The 16,593-nt window shown below is 36.8% G+C and overlaps 3 protein-coding genes, 1 long non-coding RNA gene and 1 pseudogene across 9 annotated transcripts; 4 read left to right on the forward strand and 1 right to left on the reverse strand.

Moving 5' to 3' along the window:
- Positions 1-1,248: 1,248 nt before the first annotated feature.
- Positions 1,249-4,099, forward strand: LOC110785978 (uncharacterized). Its single transcript, XM_056842170.1, has 4 exons — positions 1,249-2,389; positions 3,049-3,068; positions 3,183-3,258; positions 3,399-4,099. The coding sequence occupies exons 1-4, from the start codon at positions 1,249-1,251 to the stop codon at positions 4,097-4,099; spliced, it is 1,938 nt and encodes a 645-aa protein (XP_056698148.1).
- A 67-nt stretch (positions 4,100-4,166) lies between these two features.
- Positions 4,167-5,318, forward strand: LOC110785977 (uncharacterized). Its single transcript, XM_021990484.1, has one exon. The coding sequence runs from the start codon at positions 4,167-4,169 to the stop codon at positions 5,316-5,318; it is 1,152 nt and encodes a 383-aa protein (XP_021846176.1).
- A 102-nt stretch (positions 5,319-5,420) lies between these two features.
- Positions 5,421-6,326, forward strand: LOC110785976 (uncharacterized; annotated as a pseudogene).
- A 1,271-nt stretch (positions 6,327-7,597) lies between these two features.
- LOC110785990 (uncharacterized) lies at positions 7,598-16,344 on the reverse strand. Of its 6 annotated transcripts, XR_008932940.1 has the most exons (7): positions 16,027-16,344; positions 15,015-15,129; positions 14,070-14,262; positions 12,925-13,262; positions 12,600-12,784; positions 7,932-7,979; positions 7,598-7,845 (listed from the first exon to the last, which is right to left on the reverse strand). It is a non-coding gene; the product is annotated as an uncharacterized lncRNA (long non-coding RNA). The 6 variants fall into 6 exon arrangements; XR_008932937.1 differs by lacking the exon at positions 7,932-7,979 and having other exon boundaries at positions 16,027-16,342; XR_002532762.2 differs by lacking the exon at positions 7,932-7,979 and having other exon boundaries at positions 7,598-7,840; positions 12,925-13,127; positions 16,027-16,337.
- Positions 9,367-11,152, forward strand: LOC130472503 (replication protein A 70 kDa DNA-binding subunit B). Its single transcript, XM_056843690.1, has 7 exons — positions 9,367-9,487; positions 9,565-9,646; positions 9,722-9,857; positions 10,057-10,214; positions 10,287-10,407; positions 10,486-10,709; positions 10,824-11,152. The coding sequence occupies exons 1-7, from the start codon at positions 9,478-9,480 to the stop codon at positions 10,915-10,917; spliced, it is 825 nt and encodes a 274-aa protein (XP_056699668.1). The 5' UTR covers positions 9,367-9,477; the 3' UTR covers positions 10,918-11,152.
- Positions 16,345-16,593: the final 249 nt, after the last annotated feature.

The raw sequence follows: 16,593 nt of genomic DNA on the forward strand, positions 1-16,593 counted from the left end.
ATTGGTTAGAAAAAATATACTTACCCAAAGGAGAAATCTACGTGCCTCAACCTGTATACCGTCATCCAGAGATGTTAGAAGGCCCTTTAGAAGACATGTGGCTGCTAGCATTGGTAAGGGTAATTGAATAACCAAAGATATGACTTATATTTGGAAAAAACATAACAAACAAGTCTTAAATCATATATATTCAGTGATATACATTGGATCCAACTCAAATAACCCAGAATCACCAAATGGCGCAAAGTTGAATTGTATCTCATATTTGTAGTTGTTACATTTGTTTGTTTTAAAATCGACTCTGATCAGATGTTGAACCGTAGGCATTCAGCAAAGACAAAGTTTGGAGCTCCCTGGTCAACATCAAATACAACAATCTGCCGAACTGCAAATGGACAATGGAAAAGAAAAAACTAAACTCGCTGGATTGCTAAGAAAACATATACTTACCCAAAGGAGAAATCGACGCGTATCAACCTCTACACCGTCCTCCAGGGACGTTAGAAGACCCGTTGGAAGACCCGTGACTACTAGCATTGGTAAGCGTAAATTGAATAACTAAAGATATTACTTATATTTGAATAAATGTAACAAACAAGTCTTAAATCTTATGTATTCGGTAATAGATATTGCATCCAGCTCAAACACTATTCCACCTGCTCCAAGTCGTGGAAGAAAATGGACCCGTCAAAGTGAGAATGGACTACTGGCCACATCAGCGGAGGCACAACGAACGACCGCATATCAAAACTCAGAATCACCCACTGGTAAAAAGTAGTATTATATTTCATGTTTCAAGTTCGTTTCTTTGTGTAAGAATTTAATTTTGGATGCTCCCATTTTGAACCCCCAGATATGGAGCAAACGCAACGTGCAGAACTTCATGGCCAACAACAAATACCTCGAACTACGAGACATACAAGTGAGAATATATTCTTTAAATAATTTAAATAATAATGTTGTAACATAACCAAGTCAGTGAACCTAATGTACCCTTATAATCATACAGGAATATACACCGAACCTTGGAATTTTGGAGGGCCAACTGAAGTGTGTCCAAAATGTGAAGCTATAGTTTGGTATGAGGAACGGGCGAGGAAAGACAGAAATAGTAGTTCACCTGAATACAGTTTTTGCTGTCAAAAGGGCAAGGTCAGGTTACCTCTATTGAAAGATCCACCAGAATTTTTGAAGGATCTCTTGGACAACAGTGATAGTAGATCGAAGAATTTCAAATAAAAAGGAAGGATGTACAACTCCATCAATGCTTTCACTTCAATGGGAGGGAGGGTAGACAGCAGCATCAATCGGGGAAATGCTCCGTATGTGTTTAGATTAAATGGGCAGAACCACCATAAAATTGGCTCATTGCTTCCGCCAGAAGGCCAACAACCAAGGTTCACCCAGCTTTATATTTATGACACACAGAACGAAGTATCAAACCGGATAAACAGCCTCGGAAGTGTGGGAGAAAAACCAGAACTAGACCCTGAAATTGTAGCAGGATTATCAAAGATGTTTGATGAGCATAATGAACTGGCAAAAGTATTCAGAATGGCCAGGGAAAGGTTCCACGAGTCTGAATTACAACCTGTGAAGATCCGGTTGATCGGGACAAGAGCAAAAGATGGAAGACAATACAACCTCCCTACCACTTCAGAGGTTGCTGCTTTGATAGTGGGTACAGGTGATACAGAAAAAGGGCCTAGGGATGTGATTATCGAGGACAAACACTTTGGACTGAAAAGGATATCCGAGCTTCACCCAAGTTCCATGGAAATGCAATATCCGCTTCTTTTTTCATATGGAGAAGATGGATATAGGACAGAAATCCCCCACAATGATGCAGAAGAAACGGGCAGACGGGTGAGAACTACAGTCACTATGAGAGAATATTACGCATTTCGCTTTCAGCAGAGAGAAAAGGAGGCCAGAACAAGATTCCAATTGGGAAGACTAAACCAACAACAAGTAGTTGATGCCTTCACATGCATCCAAGAAGGTAGATTAGAATGGGTAAGAGGCAACCAAAAAAAGCTACGCAAAGATGTGCTTCGTGGATTGGCAGATGTTGTTTCTCGAGGAGACACAACTCCTGCATCTGTAGGACAGCGTGTGATACTACCTGCATCCTTCACGGGAAGCCCGAGATTCATGATTCAAAACTATCACGATGCCCTAGCCATTTGCAGATGGGCTGGCCCTCCAGATTTGTTCATCACTATGACATGTAATCCAAGATGGCTAGAGGTCAGGGAATTCTTATCCTTAATTCCCGGACAAAAACCAGAAGACCGACCTGATATCATCGCTCGAGTCTTCAAGATAAAGCTTGATGAACTGATGGTGGACCTCACGAAAAGAAATATTTGCGGCCGCACTAAAGCAGGTAAATATAATTCAATTTATTACTAAAACATGTATGACCTATCAGAAACTAAACACTTTAAAATGTTCTATATATGCATGCGCTCCATTACTATTTTGGTTGATGTGGCTGATTTTATTATATTATGTCTTATAAGTTAATAATATTTAGTGCCTTCCAAAAATAAGTATACACTACAAAATGTTATATATAGCATGCACTCCATTATTGTTTTGGGTTGATGTTGCATATGTTATTAGATTATGTCTTATAAGTTAATAATATATATTTCCTACCAAAAATCAGTTTACACTACAAAAATGTACTATATATGCATATGTAGAAATAAATAGATTATATATAATTCCCTCAATCGTCTCCCTGTCATTAGTATCTTTCGTTTGTGGATTAATTTCCTCCCGTAGAAAAATAAGTAACTTCTATATCCTTGACTTCTGTACACTTTGCTACCCAAATAATTTATTGGGGTTCAGCGATTTTTATTCTGTTTAAAGGTGGCTTCTGCAAGTTGTGAATTATTGATGGATTCTCAACATTTCTTATCATCTACTGTTGCTTAATTGACAAGGTGAATAGTAAGGCGAAATGTTATCATCAAATGTATGTTCGAAATTTGATACTTATTTTTGCATGTTTAAGGTAAGTGTTTGTGTGTACAGTGTTAAGTTCTGGTATCAATGTATCATAATATGCAATGACAGTATGATGCAAAGTGGGAGTTACTTAAAACTATAATTTGTTCATGTTTTATTTTTGCTGTCAATTCACACTCTGTATGCACTTCAATTTTCAGTACACAGATCCATTTTTATTAGTTATTCTTGAAATGGCCGGTTGCTGTAATCTAGGAACATTGTATATGGATGGAAGTTCGTGTGTAATGAAAACTCATGCGCATCAATACTGTTTTGGGTTTATGTGGCATATGTTATTATATTATGTCTTATTGGATAGAAGATTTGTACACATAAATACAATTGCTATTCTAACATTCTGTACAATCTTGCAGCAATATACACAATCGAGTTCCAAAAACGAGGTCTCCCACATGTTCATATGTTGTTGTTTTTGCATGAACCGGACAAACTACGGACTGCAGCAGACATCGATCGACTGATTTCAGCAGAACTACCAGACCCGGAAGAGGACCCAGTTGCATTTGAGGCGATAGTCCAATACATGACTCATGGACCGTGTGGTAGCTTGAACCCAAAATGTCCATGTATGCATGATGGCCATTGTACAAAGTACTATCCTAAAGACTTCAACGACGACACAGTCATTGGAGAAGACGGTTATCCAGCATACAGAAGAAGAAACAATGGTCGGATAGCAGAAAAAAATGGCCACACAATTGATAACACCTTCATTGTGCCATACAATGTGGACTTGCTGGTGAAGTATCAAGCACACATCAACGTTGAAGTATGCAACAAATACACATGTACCAAATACCTGTTCAAGTACATGAACAAGGGTCCAGATATGGCACTTGCAACAGTTCAAGAAGTCACAGATAATGGAATGCCAGGAGGACAACACGCCAATCTTGAACCACCTAGAGACGAGATAAAATCGTACTTGCAATGCAGATATGTATCTGCTGCAGAAGCGTGCTGGAGAGTTTTTGGCTTCCCAATACAATATAAGTACCCCCCCAGTTCAACGCTTAAGTTGTCACCTAGAGGAAGAACAGACAGTGATGTTTGAAGATCATGAGCCGTTGGATCAAGTGCTTGAAAGAGTAGGACTAGCAAAGACTCCTCTCACCGGATGGATGGAAGCAAATAGGATGTACCCAGAAGCAAGGAAACTGACAAACCACGATTTCCCAACAGAATGGGTATGGAAAAGCAAGGAAAAGAAATGGAAAGGAAGAGATGAAGGGTTCAAAATAGGGAGGATTTACTATGTGCACCCAGCATCAGGGGAGCTTTACTACTTGCGTATGCTCCTTAATATAGTGACAGGATCAACAAGCTTTGCAAAAATAAGAACAGTAAATGGCGTAGAATTTGCCACATTCAAGGAAGCTTGCAATGCTTTAGGGCTTCTAGAAGGAGATAGTGAATGGCATGAAGCTCTACAGGCTGCATCATCTTGGGCTCATGCCCCACAACTTAGAGAGTTGTTCGTCACAATCTTAATTTTCTGTGAAGTAACAAGTCCCAGTGACCTATGGGAGAAAAATTGGGAGCTATTATCAGATGATGTCCTATACCGCCAACGCAAGAGGTTTAATTCTCCCATCATTGTGCTAACAACAAACCAAGTGCAAAACTACGCATTATATGAGATAGAATTGATCCTCAACAGAAATAACAGGAGCCTCACAAACTATGGAAGTATGCCATTCCCGGACATGTCTTTGGTGCAACAAACATCAAACAGATTGATATTGGAAGAGCAAATGTTTGACATCGCAACTCTAGCACACGAAGCATCCAATTTAGAAGCAGGCCTAAATCCAGAACAAAGCTCTGTGTACCATCAGATACTAGAGGCCATAGAAAATACAATTGGGGGGGTATTTTTCATTTATGGTAGCGGAGGCACAGGGAAGACATATTTGTGGAGCACCTTAATATCAAGAATTAGATCTCAAGGCCATATTGTAATTGCAGTCGCATCATCTGGAATTGCAGCATTATTACTTCACTGTGGAAGGACGACACATTCACGCTTCAGCATCCCAATACATTTAAATGAGAACTCATGTTGCAGGATAACACAAGGTTTAGAGTTGGCATTCCTCATCCAAAGAGCAAGGCTTATAATATGGGATGAAGCTCCCATGGTCCACAGGCATGCGTTTGAGGCAGTGGACCGCACTTTACGTGATATTATGCAGACAGTTAACCCTAGCGCTTCAGACAGGCCATTTGGAGGAAAAACGGTGGTCTTAGGAGGTGATTTCAGGCAAATATAACCAGTGGTGCCACGAAAAGGTAGAGCATATATTGTTGACGCATCGGTCAGTAGGTCCTCAACAATTTGGCCTCATTGCGTCGTGTTTAAGCTCACTACAAACATGAGATTGAGGGGAAGCTTGACCACAATTGGATCAGAACAAATGCAGGCTTTTAGCAAATGGGTCCTACATGTGGGCGACGGTAAAATACCTACTACTGCAAAAAGCGAGGAAGATGAGGGCAGTTGGATTCAAATACCTACTGACCTACTGGTAAAAGACCAGGATGATAAAAAGGTAGCCCTTGTGGAAGAAATATATCCAGACCTACTTCAAAGATACAGAGATATCAAATACCTTGCTGAAAGGGCGATTTTAGCGCCTAAAAACGAATGTGTCGATGAAATAAACAACTACATTCTGTCGATGATTTCTGGAGAAGAAGGTGTATATAAAAGTGCTGATAGAGTAAGCCCCCTCACAAATAGAAGCTCGGTCGATGAAGATCTATACCCAAAAGAGTTCCTCAACACACTGCAGTTCCCCGGCATCCCAAATCATGAGATACGACTAAAGGTAGGTTGTCCAATAATCCTACTTAGAAACATCAACCAGGTTGAGGGATTATGAAATGGAACAAGACTCATCATAACGCGGTTGGAAGCAATTGTAATTGAAGCACAAGTGGTAACCGGGAAAAATGTAGGACGCAGAGTCTCCATCCCCCGGGTAGAGATGACACCATCTAATCACGCACTGCCATTCACTATGAAGCGTAGACAATTTCCTGTCAAGGTATGTTTTGCAATGACAATAAACAAAAGTCAGGGTCAAACATTCAACCGCGTAGGTGTGTATTTGCCAGAGCCTGTCTTTAGCCATGGACAACTATATGTGGCTGTCTCTAGAGTCACTTCTCGATCTGGTCTCAAAATTTGTATAGGCCGCCATGGAAATGACATGGAAAATTGTTCAGAAACAAAGAATGTAGTGTATAGAGAAATATTTGACAATGTCTCAAATTAAAAAGCAAACACATAGGACATTTTCCCCCAGTGGAAACAAATCCATACCATAGGGTTGGAATTTGCATACATATGTAGTATGTCATATTCTTCTTATATGTGTAATGTTACTTTCACATCTTTTGTTAAATTGAATAATATGATTAGAATTTCACACCTCTCTTTATTTCATTTTCCCGGCAACTCAAATTCTATTTACTTAATACCTTTATTTAGCATGACAAGAAAACACCTTCTAACCTAAGATCTAATGCAGTTTCAGGAACATGAGCCATACAAGAAGAACATAATATGGTTACAGAATGTGGCTATCCATACATTTTATACTTTAGAGAATCCGCTCACACTGTTGTCCCTGGTGGTGAACAAAGCAGACTAAGAAGCAGACATGTAAGTACCCAAAGATTCAGGATCTTAATTGGTTTTTGTATAGTGAGTATAATAATAAGATTACTCATATCAGAGCTCATTGATGTTATGTGAAGTCTGTGAAGATGAATCCAAAAAGAATGGCCCAATCTCTTGATTCAGAACTAGAATGATCTTGAGGCAACATATGAGGACTGCCTTAATTAAATTGGCCAAGTTCCTGTGTTTGCAGCTTATAACTATATATCTTATTTGGGAATCGTTGTACTTGCAGGAAGACTTTTATCAAGGGAATGATACGCTAAAATACTCAACATCGCCCAAGTGTATGGAGATATTTTTTCATTTTGTATTTTTGGGATAAAAATATAATATTTTACACTTCATTATATTTGAGCAGGCATCAAAGGTTATGAGACAACCTTACTCGCAACCTCCTGTCAACCAATGCCAGCCCACCAGTTAACCAACCCTAGGGAAACCAATGTCTGCAGTTCGTCATACACGAAAACCAAAGATTGAATTCCAAAATAGTAGCAGCTATTGCAGTGATAAAGATAGTTATGTTTCAATTGAAAAGAACAATCCAGGAATGGTTTACTGTGAGAATAAGGCTTCCGAGACAGATATTACATCTGAAGATGATGTAGAATCCGAGAAACCACCTCAACATGATGAAGATCGTTGTGTCGCCGGATGTGTGGTCAATATGGATGAACAGGCATGAAACCTGCTAAAAGCGAGCAGAAATCCAACAGCGTGGCAAAGCAACCAAAGACCATAAAAATAACACTACTGAACCTCAAGGAAGGTAACCCTTTTATTAGTCTTCAAAACGATAGCGTTTTAAACTTTTACCAGATTTAGGGGTAGTTTATTACACTGTACAATTCCAAAAAAAAATGCTGACAAAAAAAATGGAATTATAATCATTTTGAACAGTATACATAAGACCTTGAACAAGCTACAAGGTGTGTTGTCATTCACATATGCCTCTATGCACTCCACAGGTTAAACACTAATACCACTTGTGCTCAACAAAATCAAGTACGACTGCTGGCATACAGATGAGGCTGAAGTCCATCAGAAGTTCACTGATCTTCACACAAAGGTATGTACTCTACTTGAGTATGGTTTATGTATTACCTACACTAGGAATATAATTAAGTGATTCACATATATTAAATGACATAATAACAACAACAAGCATTAAATAACAGCAGTAAAAAGTACTTACAAAACAAAAAAATTGCCACCACAGAAATACGAACAATAAACAATGAAACTGGAAAAAAAAAACAACACAAAGACATAAATGGAACAGTTGCAATATAAGAAGGTTACAGAAATTTCAAGGCTAACCAATTACAATATCAACAATAAATAGAACAGTTACAATAGAAGAAGGTTTCAGAAAATTCAAGGCTCATCGGTTACAATAAAACCATAAATGGAACAGTTACAATTGGAATAAAACCCTGCATAACTACAGCTAAAAAACAGCCTCCAAATAACTGCAAAACCAAAAAAAAAAAAAACAGCAAAAAAATTCAAACAAACCATAAAAGCATTAACTAAAGACAAATTAAACCATTTGTAACAGACGGCTTAAATGTGGAGCAGAATAAAACGACAATATAAAACCAACAACAAAGGAAGCACTACAGAAAGTACAACACATTACATAAAACAATTAACCTTACACACACCCTTAACAATATCTTTCAAAGTCCAGAACTAAAAAGGTACTTCGACTGCACTCTATTACATTGTTTCATGAAAACTTATAATGCAATACTCAAAAACCAAACTGTTTGCAGGATATGGAAGCCTCAAAGAACTACATTGCAGAGTTGGATACAACAAAAATAGATTGGACAATAACCGTCCGAATAACCCGAATGTGGGAAGTGCGATACAAACCAACAAATCAAAATCCAGATACAATAGACATGGTCCTACTCGATGAACAGGTATGTAACTACCTAAGACTACCTTCTCTTTAACATAATAACACACTAACACGTGAAAATTGCAGGGAACACAAATACAAGCATTGATAAAAAAAAACAATAATCAATGACTACAAGGACAAGGTAACAGAAGGGAGAATATATACACTGTCACATTTCAATGTCGGGAAAAACACCAGATCACGACTACAAGTACAGAATGACTACATCGTATGGTTCACTTCATTCACATCGGTAAAATTGGAAGAAGAAACTGTTGCCGCAATCCCGTTTCACAAATTCACCTTGCGTCCCATCGACCAACTAGCTGAGCGACACAATAAAATCGACATACTCACAGGTAAAACAAAACTGCCTCACACTATACATAAACAAACCATAAACCACCTCCCCCCCCCCTATATATATATGTATTAGATTATAGATTATAGATTATAGATTTGATAAGTAGAGATTTATGGGGTATATGTGGCAAACACAACCAAAACACCATCTACTACATTCAATAACTAACTTCTACTGATGCAGAGGTAATTGGTCAGCTTATTGGAGTAGAGAACAAAATCCAAAACAACCAAAACCAACAAGGAGATCAACGCCGGACAATCCACATCCAAGATGAAAGGTAAGGATGAAATATACAAGAACAGTACAAACACCTCATACACAAACACATATTGACCATATTGTCACAGGAACAACAAAGTCGCGGTAACGCTGTGGGGAACCCAAGCAGGCCTAGTGACCGATGACATACCAAACAATGGATCACAACCACACATTGTAATAATCACAGCTACCCGAGTAACAATGTTCAACGGTAAATGCCAACAAAACCACATACAAAACCCATATAGTTTGACAACATCTATTTAAATCATGTAAATGTTGTGGCAGGGAACTATCAACTCAATTCAACCGGAGGAACTAAGATATACATCAACCTAGACATCCCAGAAGTACAACATTTCAAAAAAGAGTAAGAAATCAACTATTAGCAACTAAAATTAATACTTCCCGCATTACTAATTACCCATTGCACGCTTTCATAAAGGATGGTTGATGTCCCGCTACAAGAAATAGTCCGAATAGAAGTCGCCCAACCAGAGAGCTTGGAGGAGGCGATGATCAAGAATCGGAAAACAATCAAAGAACTACAACAACTATACATGGAAGGAGAAGAAAATGAGGTAAATAGCAATTTCCTAAATTATGAGATCATGTCAAAAACTTTATACATTAATTCATTTATAACAGGTACAACCTTTAATTTTAATAAAGGACAGGTAAAAGCCATTTTACTATTTTTTAAAACCGAGATACCAACCTACAACTATCGATTGAACTTTTAATCTTCCCTGATTGCAAATCATGAATTCATATTTGCAGGAAATCATGAACACTTACACTTGCGTGGCACAAATATCATTCATCCACGACCAAGAGTGCGGTTGGATGTACACTTCATGTAACAATTGCAAATCAAGAGTAGATGAGAATCAATACTGCAACAAATGCCAAGTAGTCCCGGAATACCCCATCGATAGGTGGAGTACCATTACTATATCTAATATATTATACAATAATACCATCAAAACAACTAATAACTACTATTGTAGGTACCGAATAATTGCCACAATTGATGACGGACACGCAAAGATGACTGTGGGGATATTTGACAAAGACGTGGAAAAAATCATTGGGAAACCAATAACTTCAATGATGAAGATTTATGATCAGGTAACACAATTGAACTTCTAAAAACCACCAAGGTACAAAAAGGCGCTGAAATATACAATAATTTCATTGGAAATGCAGGAAAATGGAGCTGAGAAGGTCTCAAATGAGCTACAACAATGCATTGGGAAGACATGTACACTTAAACTCAAAGTTTACAACAAAGGATACATACAAGAGCTAACTGCTATTAAGGTCTACCATGTTGAGACGGATGAAAAAGTAACAACAAAACGACAAGGGAAGGAGATACTCAAAGAAATAAAAAAGGAAGGCCGACAAAATAAAAAACAAAAAACACCAAGGTAAGGACTACACAAAACCCAAAGAAAAACACAAAAACACATCATACACAACAAAAATATTACACATGTAATGTTTATAAAATCTTATACTAACATGTTAATAAAATACAACAGGGCTGGCACAACAGAGGAGATACCAACAACAAGCACATCCCCAACTACAAATCAAGAACAAATCCAACTAACGGACGACGGCAAAAACTCCTGAAAGATGAGATAACTACATACGCCCTTGTGCATTGCATGGGTCCATCTTTTAAAGGGGACACTACTCCATACTTAAATATTATTAAAAAAACAAATAAGAGATGTTGATTAGTGAGTTTTGTTCACTGTTTTTTCCCATTGGGTTTTGTTATTTAACTTAAACGAGACATTCAAAAAAAAGGTGTAATTCTCAAAAAAAAAAAAATGCAGTACCGGAAAAGGGAACATTATCTCTCACAGTACATACAGTAACTAAGTTGGCAAGGTAACAACATTTAACAAATTCAGCTGCTACTTACTCAATAATCATCACTGAAAGGGAAAACGAAATACCACTAAATAACATCAAAAATATTGAGCATGACTGCAAACTGTTGCTACCAACAACATAGCTACATCACAGAAAGTCCAAACGGATTATCAAGATATGCGGCTTTTGAAAGTAGGTGGTGCAAATGCTGGGCATGGGAAAATATACCCACCCTATGTTCCATCTTGTATCTACTTCTTCCTAATTGTGGAATGTCACCAACTTAAATACACTATTTTTAACTTCGTAGGACAAAATTATCAACAACGTTAACACTAGCCCGTGCATTGCACGGGTCATACGACTAGTTGATTGAGAAGACATGACCCGTGCAAATCATATGATACAAAACTAGATACTTCCATTACTGATAGAACTTAAAGAAGAATATGCCGTTGTTGACTTCATATGAACTGAACTAGGCCTGTAGTTTAAAACTATGTGCAGAATTTTAAACCATCAAATGCCCTTTATACAGGATTACTATTTACAGATCTTGAAAGATGCACCCTGAACTGATTTTAGGTTATAGTTGTTGGAACCCTGAGGCTACTGCACCCTATTTGTGCAAAGTCGTACCTTTATAATGGGCTTAATTATTAATGACATAATTATTGACCTTCTATATTCCTGGTAATTTCCCTAACAAGGGAAACAACGATAATCACCACCACCACCTTGTATGAATCGTTCCAATGATAACATCTAGAGAAACTGATGAAAGTTATCTTAGTATGTTTCAATATCAATAAAAGGCTTCAGCCATCTATATGGGGAAGTGATAAATCCAAGGAAATTTTTACTTCTTCCAAGGAAATCCATATTTTTTCAAAGATGATTTCCTTGGAAGAAGTGAATTATTCCTTGGATTTATCATTTCCCATCTATATGGTATATGACCTATAATATTTTCTAGTGGGTTTCAATGAGAAAAGAAAGAAAATTGTGCAGCATGTATAGTTGTCAATAACAATATGCGCTATAGCGCTTGAAAAGCTTCATGAAAAGGTGTCGAGGTAAGGAGTCTCTTTTGGCATAAAAATTGCATGAAGGTTCACTTGTAAGTATGTTGTGGATATAAAACTAAGATGTAATGAAGCAAATTTTTGTTGTATATCATTAAAATCAGAAAATCTTAAAATGTGAGTACTAATAGGAAACTATATGAAGAGGGTTTCTCAAATATAGATATTGTATGACTGCAGGATATGCGACTATATGACATGCAAGAATACAGATAGATGCCAAAAGTGTCGAACACAGAACAAACAAAGCAGCTAGTATTGTTCTAACCAAGATAAGAAAATAAAATTTCGTAAAAGAAGGAAATTAAGGCAGCATAAAACGTATTTTCATTAGAGAGATTATCTTACTTCTGATGATATGGGGTAGGATCTTTTGATTGTTTTCAGAAGCTTCTTTCATTACTCTTGCCATGTATTCACATACTTCATCTGTGTTCTTTGAACTTAAATGCAATGTAGTTGCTGAAATCAATTCTTGACACATGAATGAGATCGAGTCAACACTCAAGTTCTTGTATTTTTCGTATAAGACCCTAAACATATTGCACGAAAAAAATATAACTATTACATCCTTTACAAGTTCATTAACAACCCTAGTCATGCAATCATGCAACTTTATTGATTTTCTTTTTCCAAAAATCATTTACATGAAACTCTTAGGAGTTAGGATTACCTTCTCCAGAGAAATGTAGCATTGACCATCTGGTTTAGCAGTTCCGGTGGAAAGACGGCCATAAGCATATTTGCAACAATCACTGCACTAGCTGTGCAAACTGTAGTTTCAAAGATCCCTTTTCTTATTTATGAAACGAAAAGCTCAAGCACTGCCACTTCTGAGTCAGTAACATCCAGAAATGCTTCATCACAACTTACTAACTGCAGGTAAACGGATCCCTTGTCAAAGAATACAAAAAGAGTGACAGTAAAGATAAAATTGTATAGGATATTTTAACACATGCCTGCACTTTATCGCATTGTTAATGCAAGATGTTGTAGAATTGGTCAGCTTACCTGTCACAATAACAGAAGTTTCGCATAGCTATAAAGACACAAGAATCAGGACTTCAATATTACCCCCAGGACTTCAATATTACCCCCCCCCCCCCCCCCCTATGTACACAAATAATTTTCTAGTCTTACTTCCACAAACAGTTGCTCCAAGTGTGGGAAGGTCCTAAACAAGCACACAACAAGAGAACCAATGGTACTACACCTTATGATTACAAAATTGCATCAAGAAGTAATGGGATTCTATAGCTTTAATTTCCAATACAACTTAAATTCTAATTAGGAACAATATTCAATGAACTTCTGTTAATGGACATTTGAACCTTGAGAACAACTAGAAATTATCAATGGGATATTCACTGATTCAGAGAACAGGTTAGCAGGCTGCAGCCAGGTCAAAGAGAGTCTATTTCAGGGCGTTACCGTTTCGAATACATCTCTAACCTAATAGCTGACAGCATAACCAACTGAAAAAATCTTCAGTCCTTTGTTTGAGAATTTGTAAGTTTTGACTTTTAATAATTTCTATAATCAGCATTGAAAACTAAACAATTAAGCTAAACAAACCTGAACTAACACTCTAAATTTCAAAGAACCAACATTCAAATTTCAACATTATTTTTCTTCATTTTAATTAGTCTTTTGAAATTAATGTCTTTTATGCCTAATTATATAGTTTTGGTTATATTTATTTATTATAGATTGCTATCTTATAAGTGTTTTTTGAGAGAAATTTGAAAGTAAAATCTTCAAGGTCAACACAGAAATTGTTGAGTATCTTTTCATTTCAAAATTATTATACGTGCTAACCTCTTGAATCTCTTTTGCTATGTCTGAATTCTTTAATTTACTTTTTTGGGAACAGTAACTTCCGCAAAAACCTCAACTTCTAAACCAGCTTCAAGGATAGAAGGAGCACGGATGAACGAATCGCGAAAACCTAGAGGCTGCCATCTTTATCAGCTATATGAGGAACATAGATTTCTGCCTCAAAACTTTGAATCTGCAAGAAGAAATTTCTTTAATAATAAGACCCCATAGATAGAAAATTTTAGTTGATAACACTACTAGACAACTAAACAAATTTCTAAAGATCTAGGAATTTATTTATTTATTTTTGCATACCTCGAACCAAACAAATTTAAACACTCCTGAACACCAACCTCCTAAACATAAAAACCGCAAGAAACAAAGTAGACAACCGGACACCACTACTCCAAAACTATATAAAAAACTACAACACTGCCCCAAATCAAACCCCAGAAGTGAACTTAGGTCAGTTGACTACAAACTAGCAGCCGCAGAACCACAACCCAACCACCAGCTGCTGACAGAACAAACTCAAGCCAAAAAACCAGTCTCATCAAACTGCCACAAAGCACCAGCAGCAACACCACACATCAAATTGGAACTGCAGAACCCCCTCCCTGACTTCCTGAAATCAGTCGCCTCAACACAGTATCCTTGTCCTAAACAGCAAATTAAGGACTGAAAACTGCAGTCAGGCTGCTGAACTGCAGCAGCAGAAAGCAGTCAACAGCAGCAGCAGATCTAGCAACCCTCAAATTTCTGCTTAAGTCTTAACGGTTTCAGAAATAAATTATAACAACTAATTTGGTGAATTAACCGTCTATAACACATGAAATTGCAGATTAAATATATTTCCATCTCCACTCTCACGCATCAATAATGCAATACACACTTACAACTCAATTTAGCACATACATCAAAATATGCAGAGAGTTCTTCATATACCTCTTGAATCTCCTTTGCTATGTCTAAATTCTTCACTTTCCCAGGAACAAGAACTTCTGCTAAAACTTCAATCTTTTATACCAACTTCAAGGATAGCAGGAGCACTCTTCTTTATCTGCGATATGAGTTTTCAGCAAGTTATAGGTTTCCAACCTTTTTAAGCAATCAATCTAAAACAATACAGTAATTAATATTCTAATTAATTTATAATTGGTATAATCAGTTATGGAATTTCTCATAATTGAATGTCATGTAAACAACAATACGATGTATAAATTCTTTATATCGATGTTGTGATACTTCTTTGAGGCATATGCTACCGAGAATAAAACTATCACATAACAAAAAATAAAAACTAAGAACAATTAGCAGTTTGTCACAATTCGAGGCAATACATAATGCAACAAGACTCGACATTTCTTTACCATTGTTGTACCCCTTTTGCTTCTAAGTACCTCAACCCCCACAACAGTAACCACTCTAGCACATGTTATACACCTCACAACACCACCACCACCACCATTTAAACAAACGCTTGGTTATTCATTTATTATTTAAGTATTAGGCTTTTGTCCCTAAATTCGACATTCATCTATCATGCATTAATAAAACCCGAATCTGCTTCAGTAAACCTATATTTTCACGAGATTCTTCTGCCAATTAATTTGACAGTAAAAAACATTTGCAATTTAGTTGAATAATCCGATTCGAGTTTAAGAGCCAAAGAGTTGAATTATACTCGAGTTGAGTGGAAAATCCAACTCCCTCGCTAACATGAGTAAAATCAATGTAGAAATTATCGTTCTTTCACACGCATAATATCCAACAACACAAACCCACTAATCTCAAGCATAACAATAACCTCAGCTCACTGCACTCGACTATTGCGAAACGTGAATTAGTAATTTCAAAACCCTTAAACACACCAAACCCATTAAAATCATGAAAAACCTCACAATACCAAATAATTACTTCATAAATTGTAGAAAATTAAATAGATAGAGCAACTAACCTTTCAATTGTAATGAATTTTTGAGTGAAGAACCGATTGATGTGAAAGCAACAGCTTGTTAGGCGGCAACTATGGTGGGTATTATATTTTGGTTGGTTTATCTGATTTATGTTTTCTGATTGAGTTATCTTGCATAGATTTTTGGTGTTCTATGACTGGAGATGTGGAGAAAAGTGGAGAGAAATGGAGGTTGTTAAACGCTCGAGAGTAATGGAGGTTGTTCTTCATTTGGATTTTTTTATTTTTTTTAGAAAGGGAGAGTAATGGAGGTCGTGGGTTTAGTGGTTTTGATCTGAGGCGAATCGATCATTCTTATGTCCAACAGTACAACTCAATTGGGCTTGCGCAGTTAGCTGTCCTAAAATCAACGACTATTTTACATCGTTTTCAAATAGGCTCGAAGCGTTTAATTTTTGGCGGAAATTTTAATATTTTGGCGGTTTAATTTTATATTAATTAATTGCTTCAAATTTTATTAGGTTCGATGCAATATATTTGATAGAATTTCAAAATCTATCAAAAGCTTCAATCCGAAAAATAGTATCGAAGAAAATGTTACTTAATGCT

Source organism: Spinacia oleracea, chromosome 4, assembly GCF_020520425.1.
Source record: "Spinacia oleracea cultivar Varoflay chromosome 4, BTI_SOV_V1, whole genome shotgun sequence".
NCBI lineage: Eukaryota > Viridiplantae > Streptophyta > Magnoliopsida > Caryophyllales > Amaranthaceae > Spinacia > Spinacia oleracea.

Bases quoted from the DNA above. Each gene is read 5' to 3' on its own strand.
- LOC110785978 (XM_056842170.1), top strand. From the start codon at position 1,249: ATGTACAACTCCATCAATGCTTTCACTTCAATGGGAGGGAGGGTAGAC. The intron at 3,069-3,182 runs GTATCATAATAT...TTCAATTTTCAG, and splicing joins TGTTAAGTTCTGGTATCAAT to TACACAGATCCATTTTTATT. The intron at 3,259-3,398 runs GTTCGTGTGTAA...ACAATCTTGCAG, and splicing joins AACATTGTATATGGATGGAA to CAATATACACAATCGAGTTC.
- LOC110785977 (XM_021990484.1), top strand. From the start codon at position 4,167: ATGGAAGCAAATAGGATGTACCCAGAAGCAAGGAAACTGACAAACCAC.
- LOC130472503 (XM_056843690.1), top strand. The intron at 9,858-10,056 runs GTAAATAGCAAT...TCATATTTGCAG, and splicing joins TGGAAGGAGAAGAAAATGAG to GAAATCATGAACACTTACAC. The intron at 10,215-10,286 runs GTGGAGTACCAT...CTACTATTGTAG, and splicing joins CCGGAATACCCCATCGATAG to GTACCGAATAATTGCCACAA.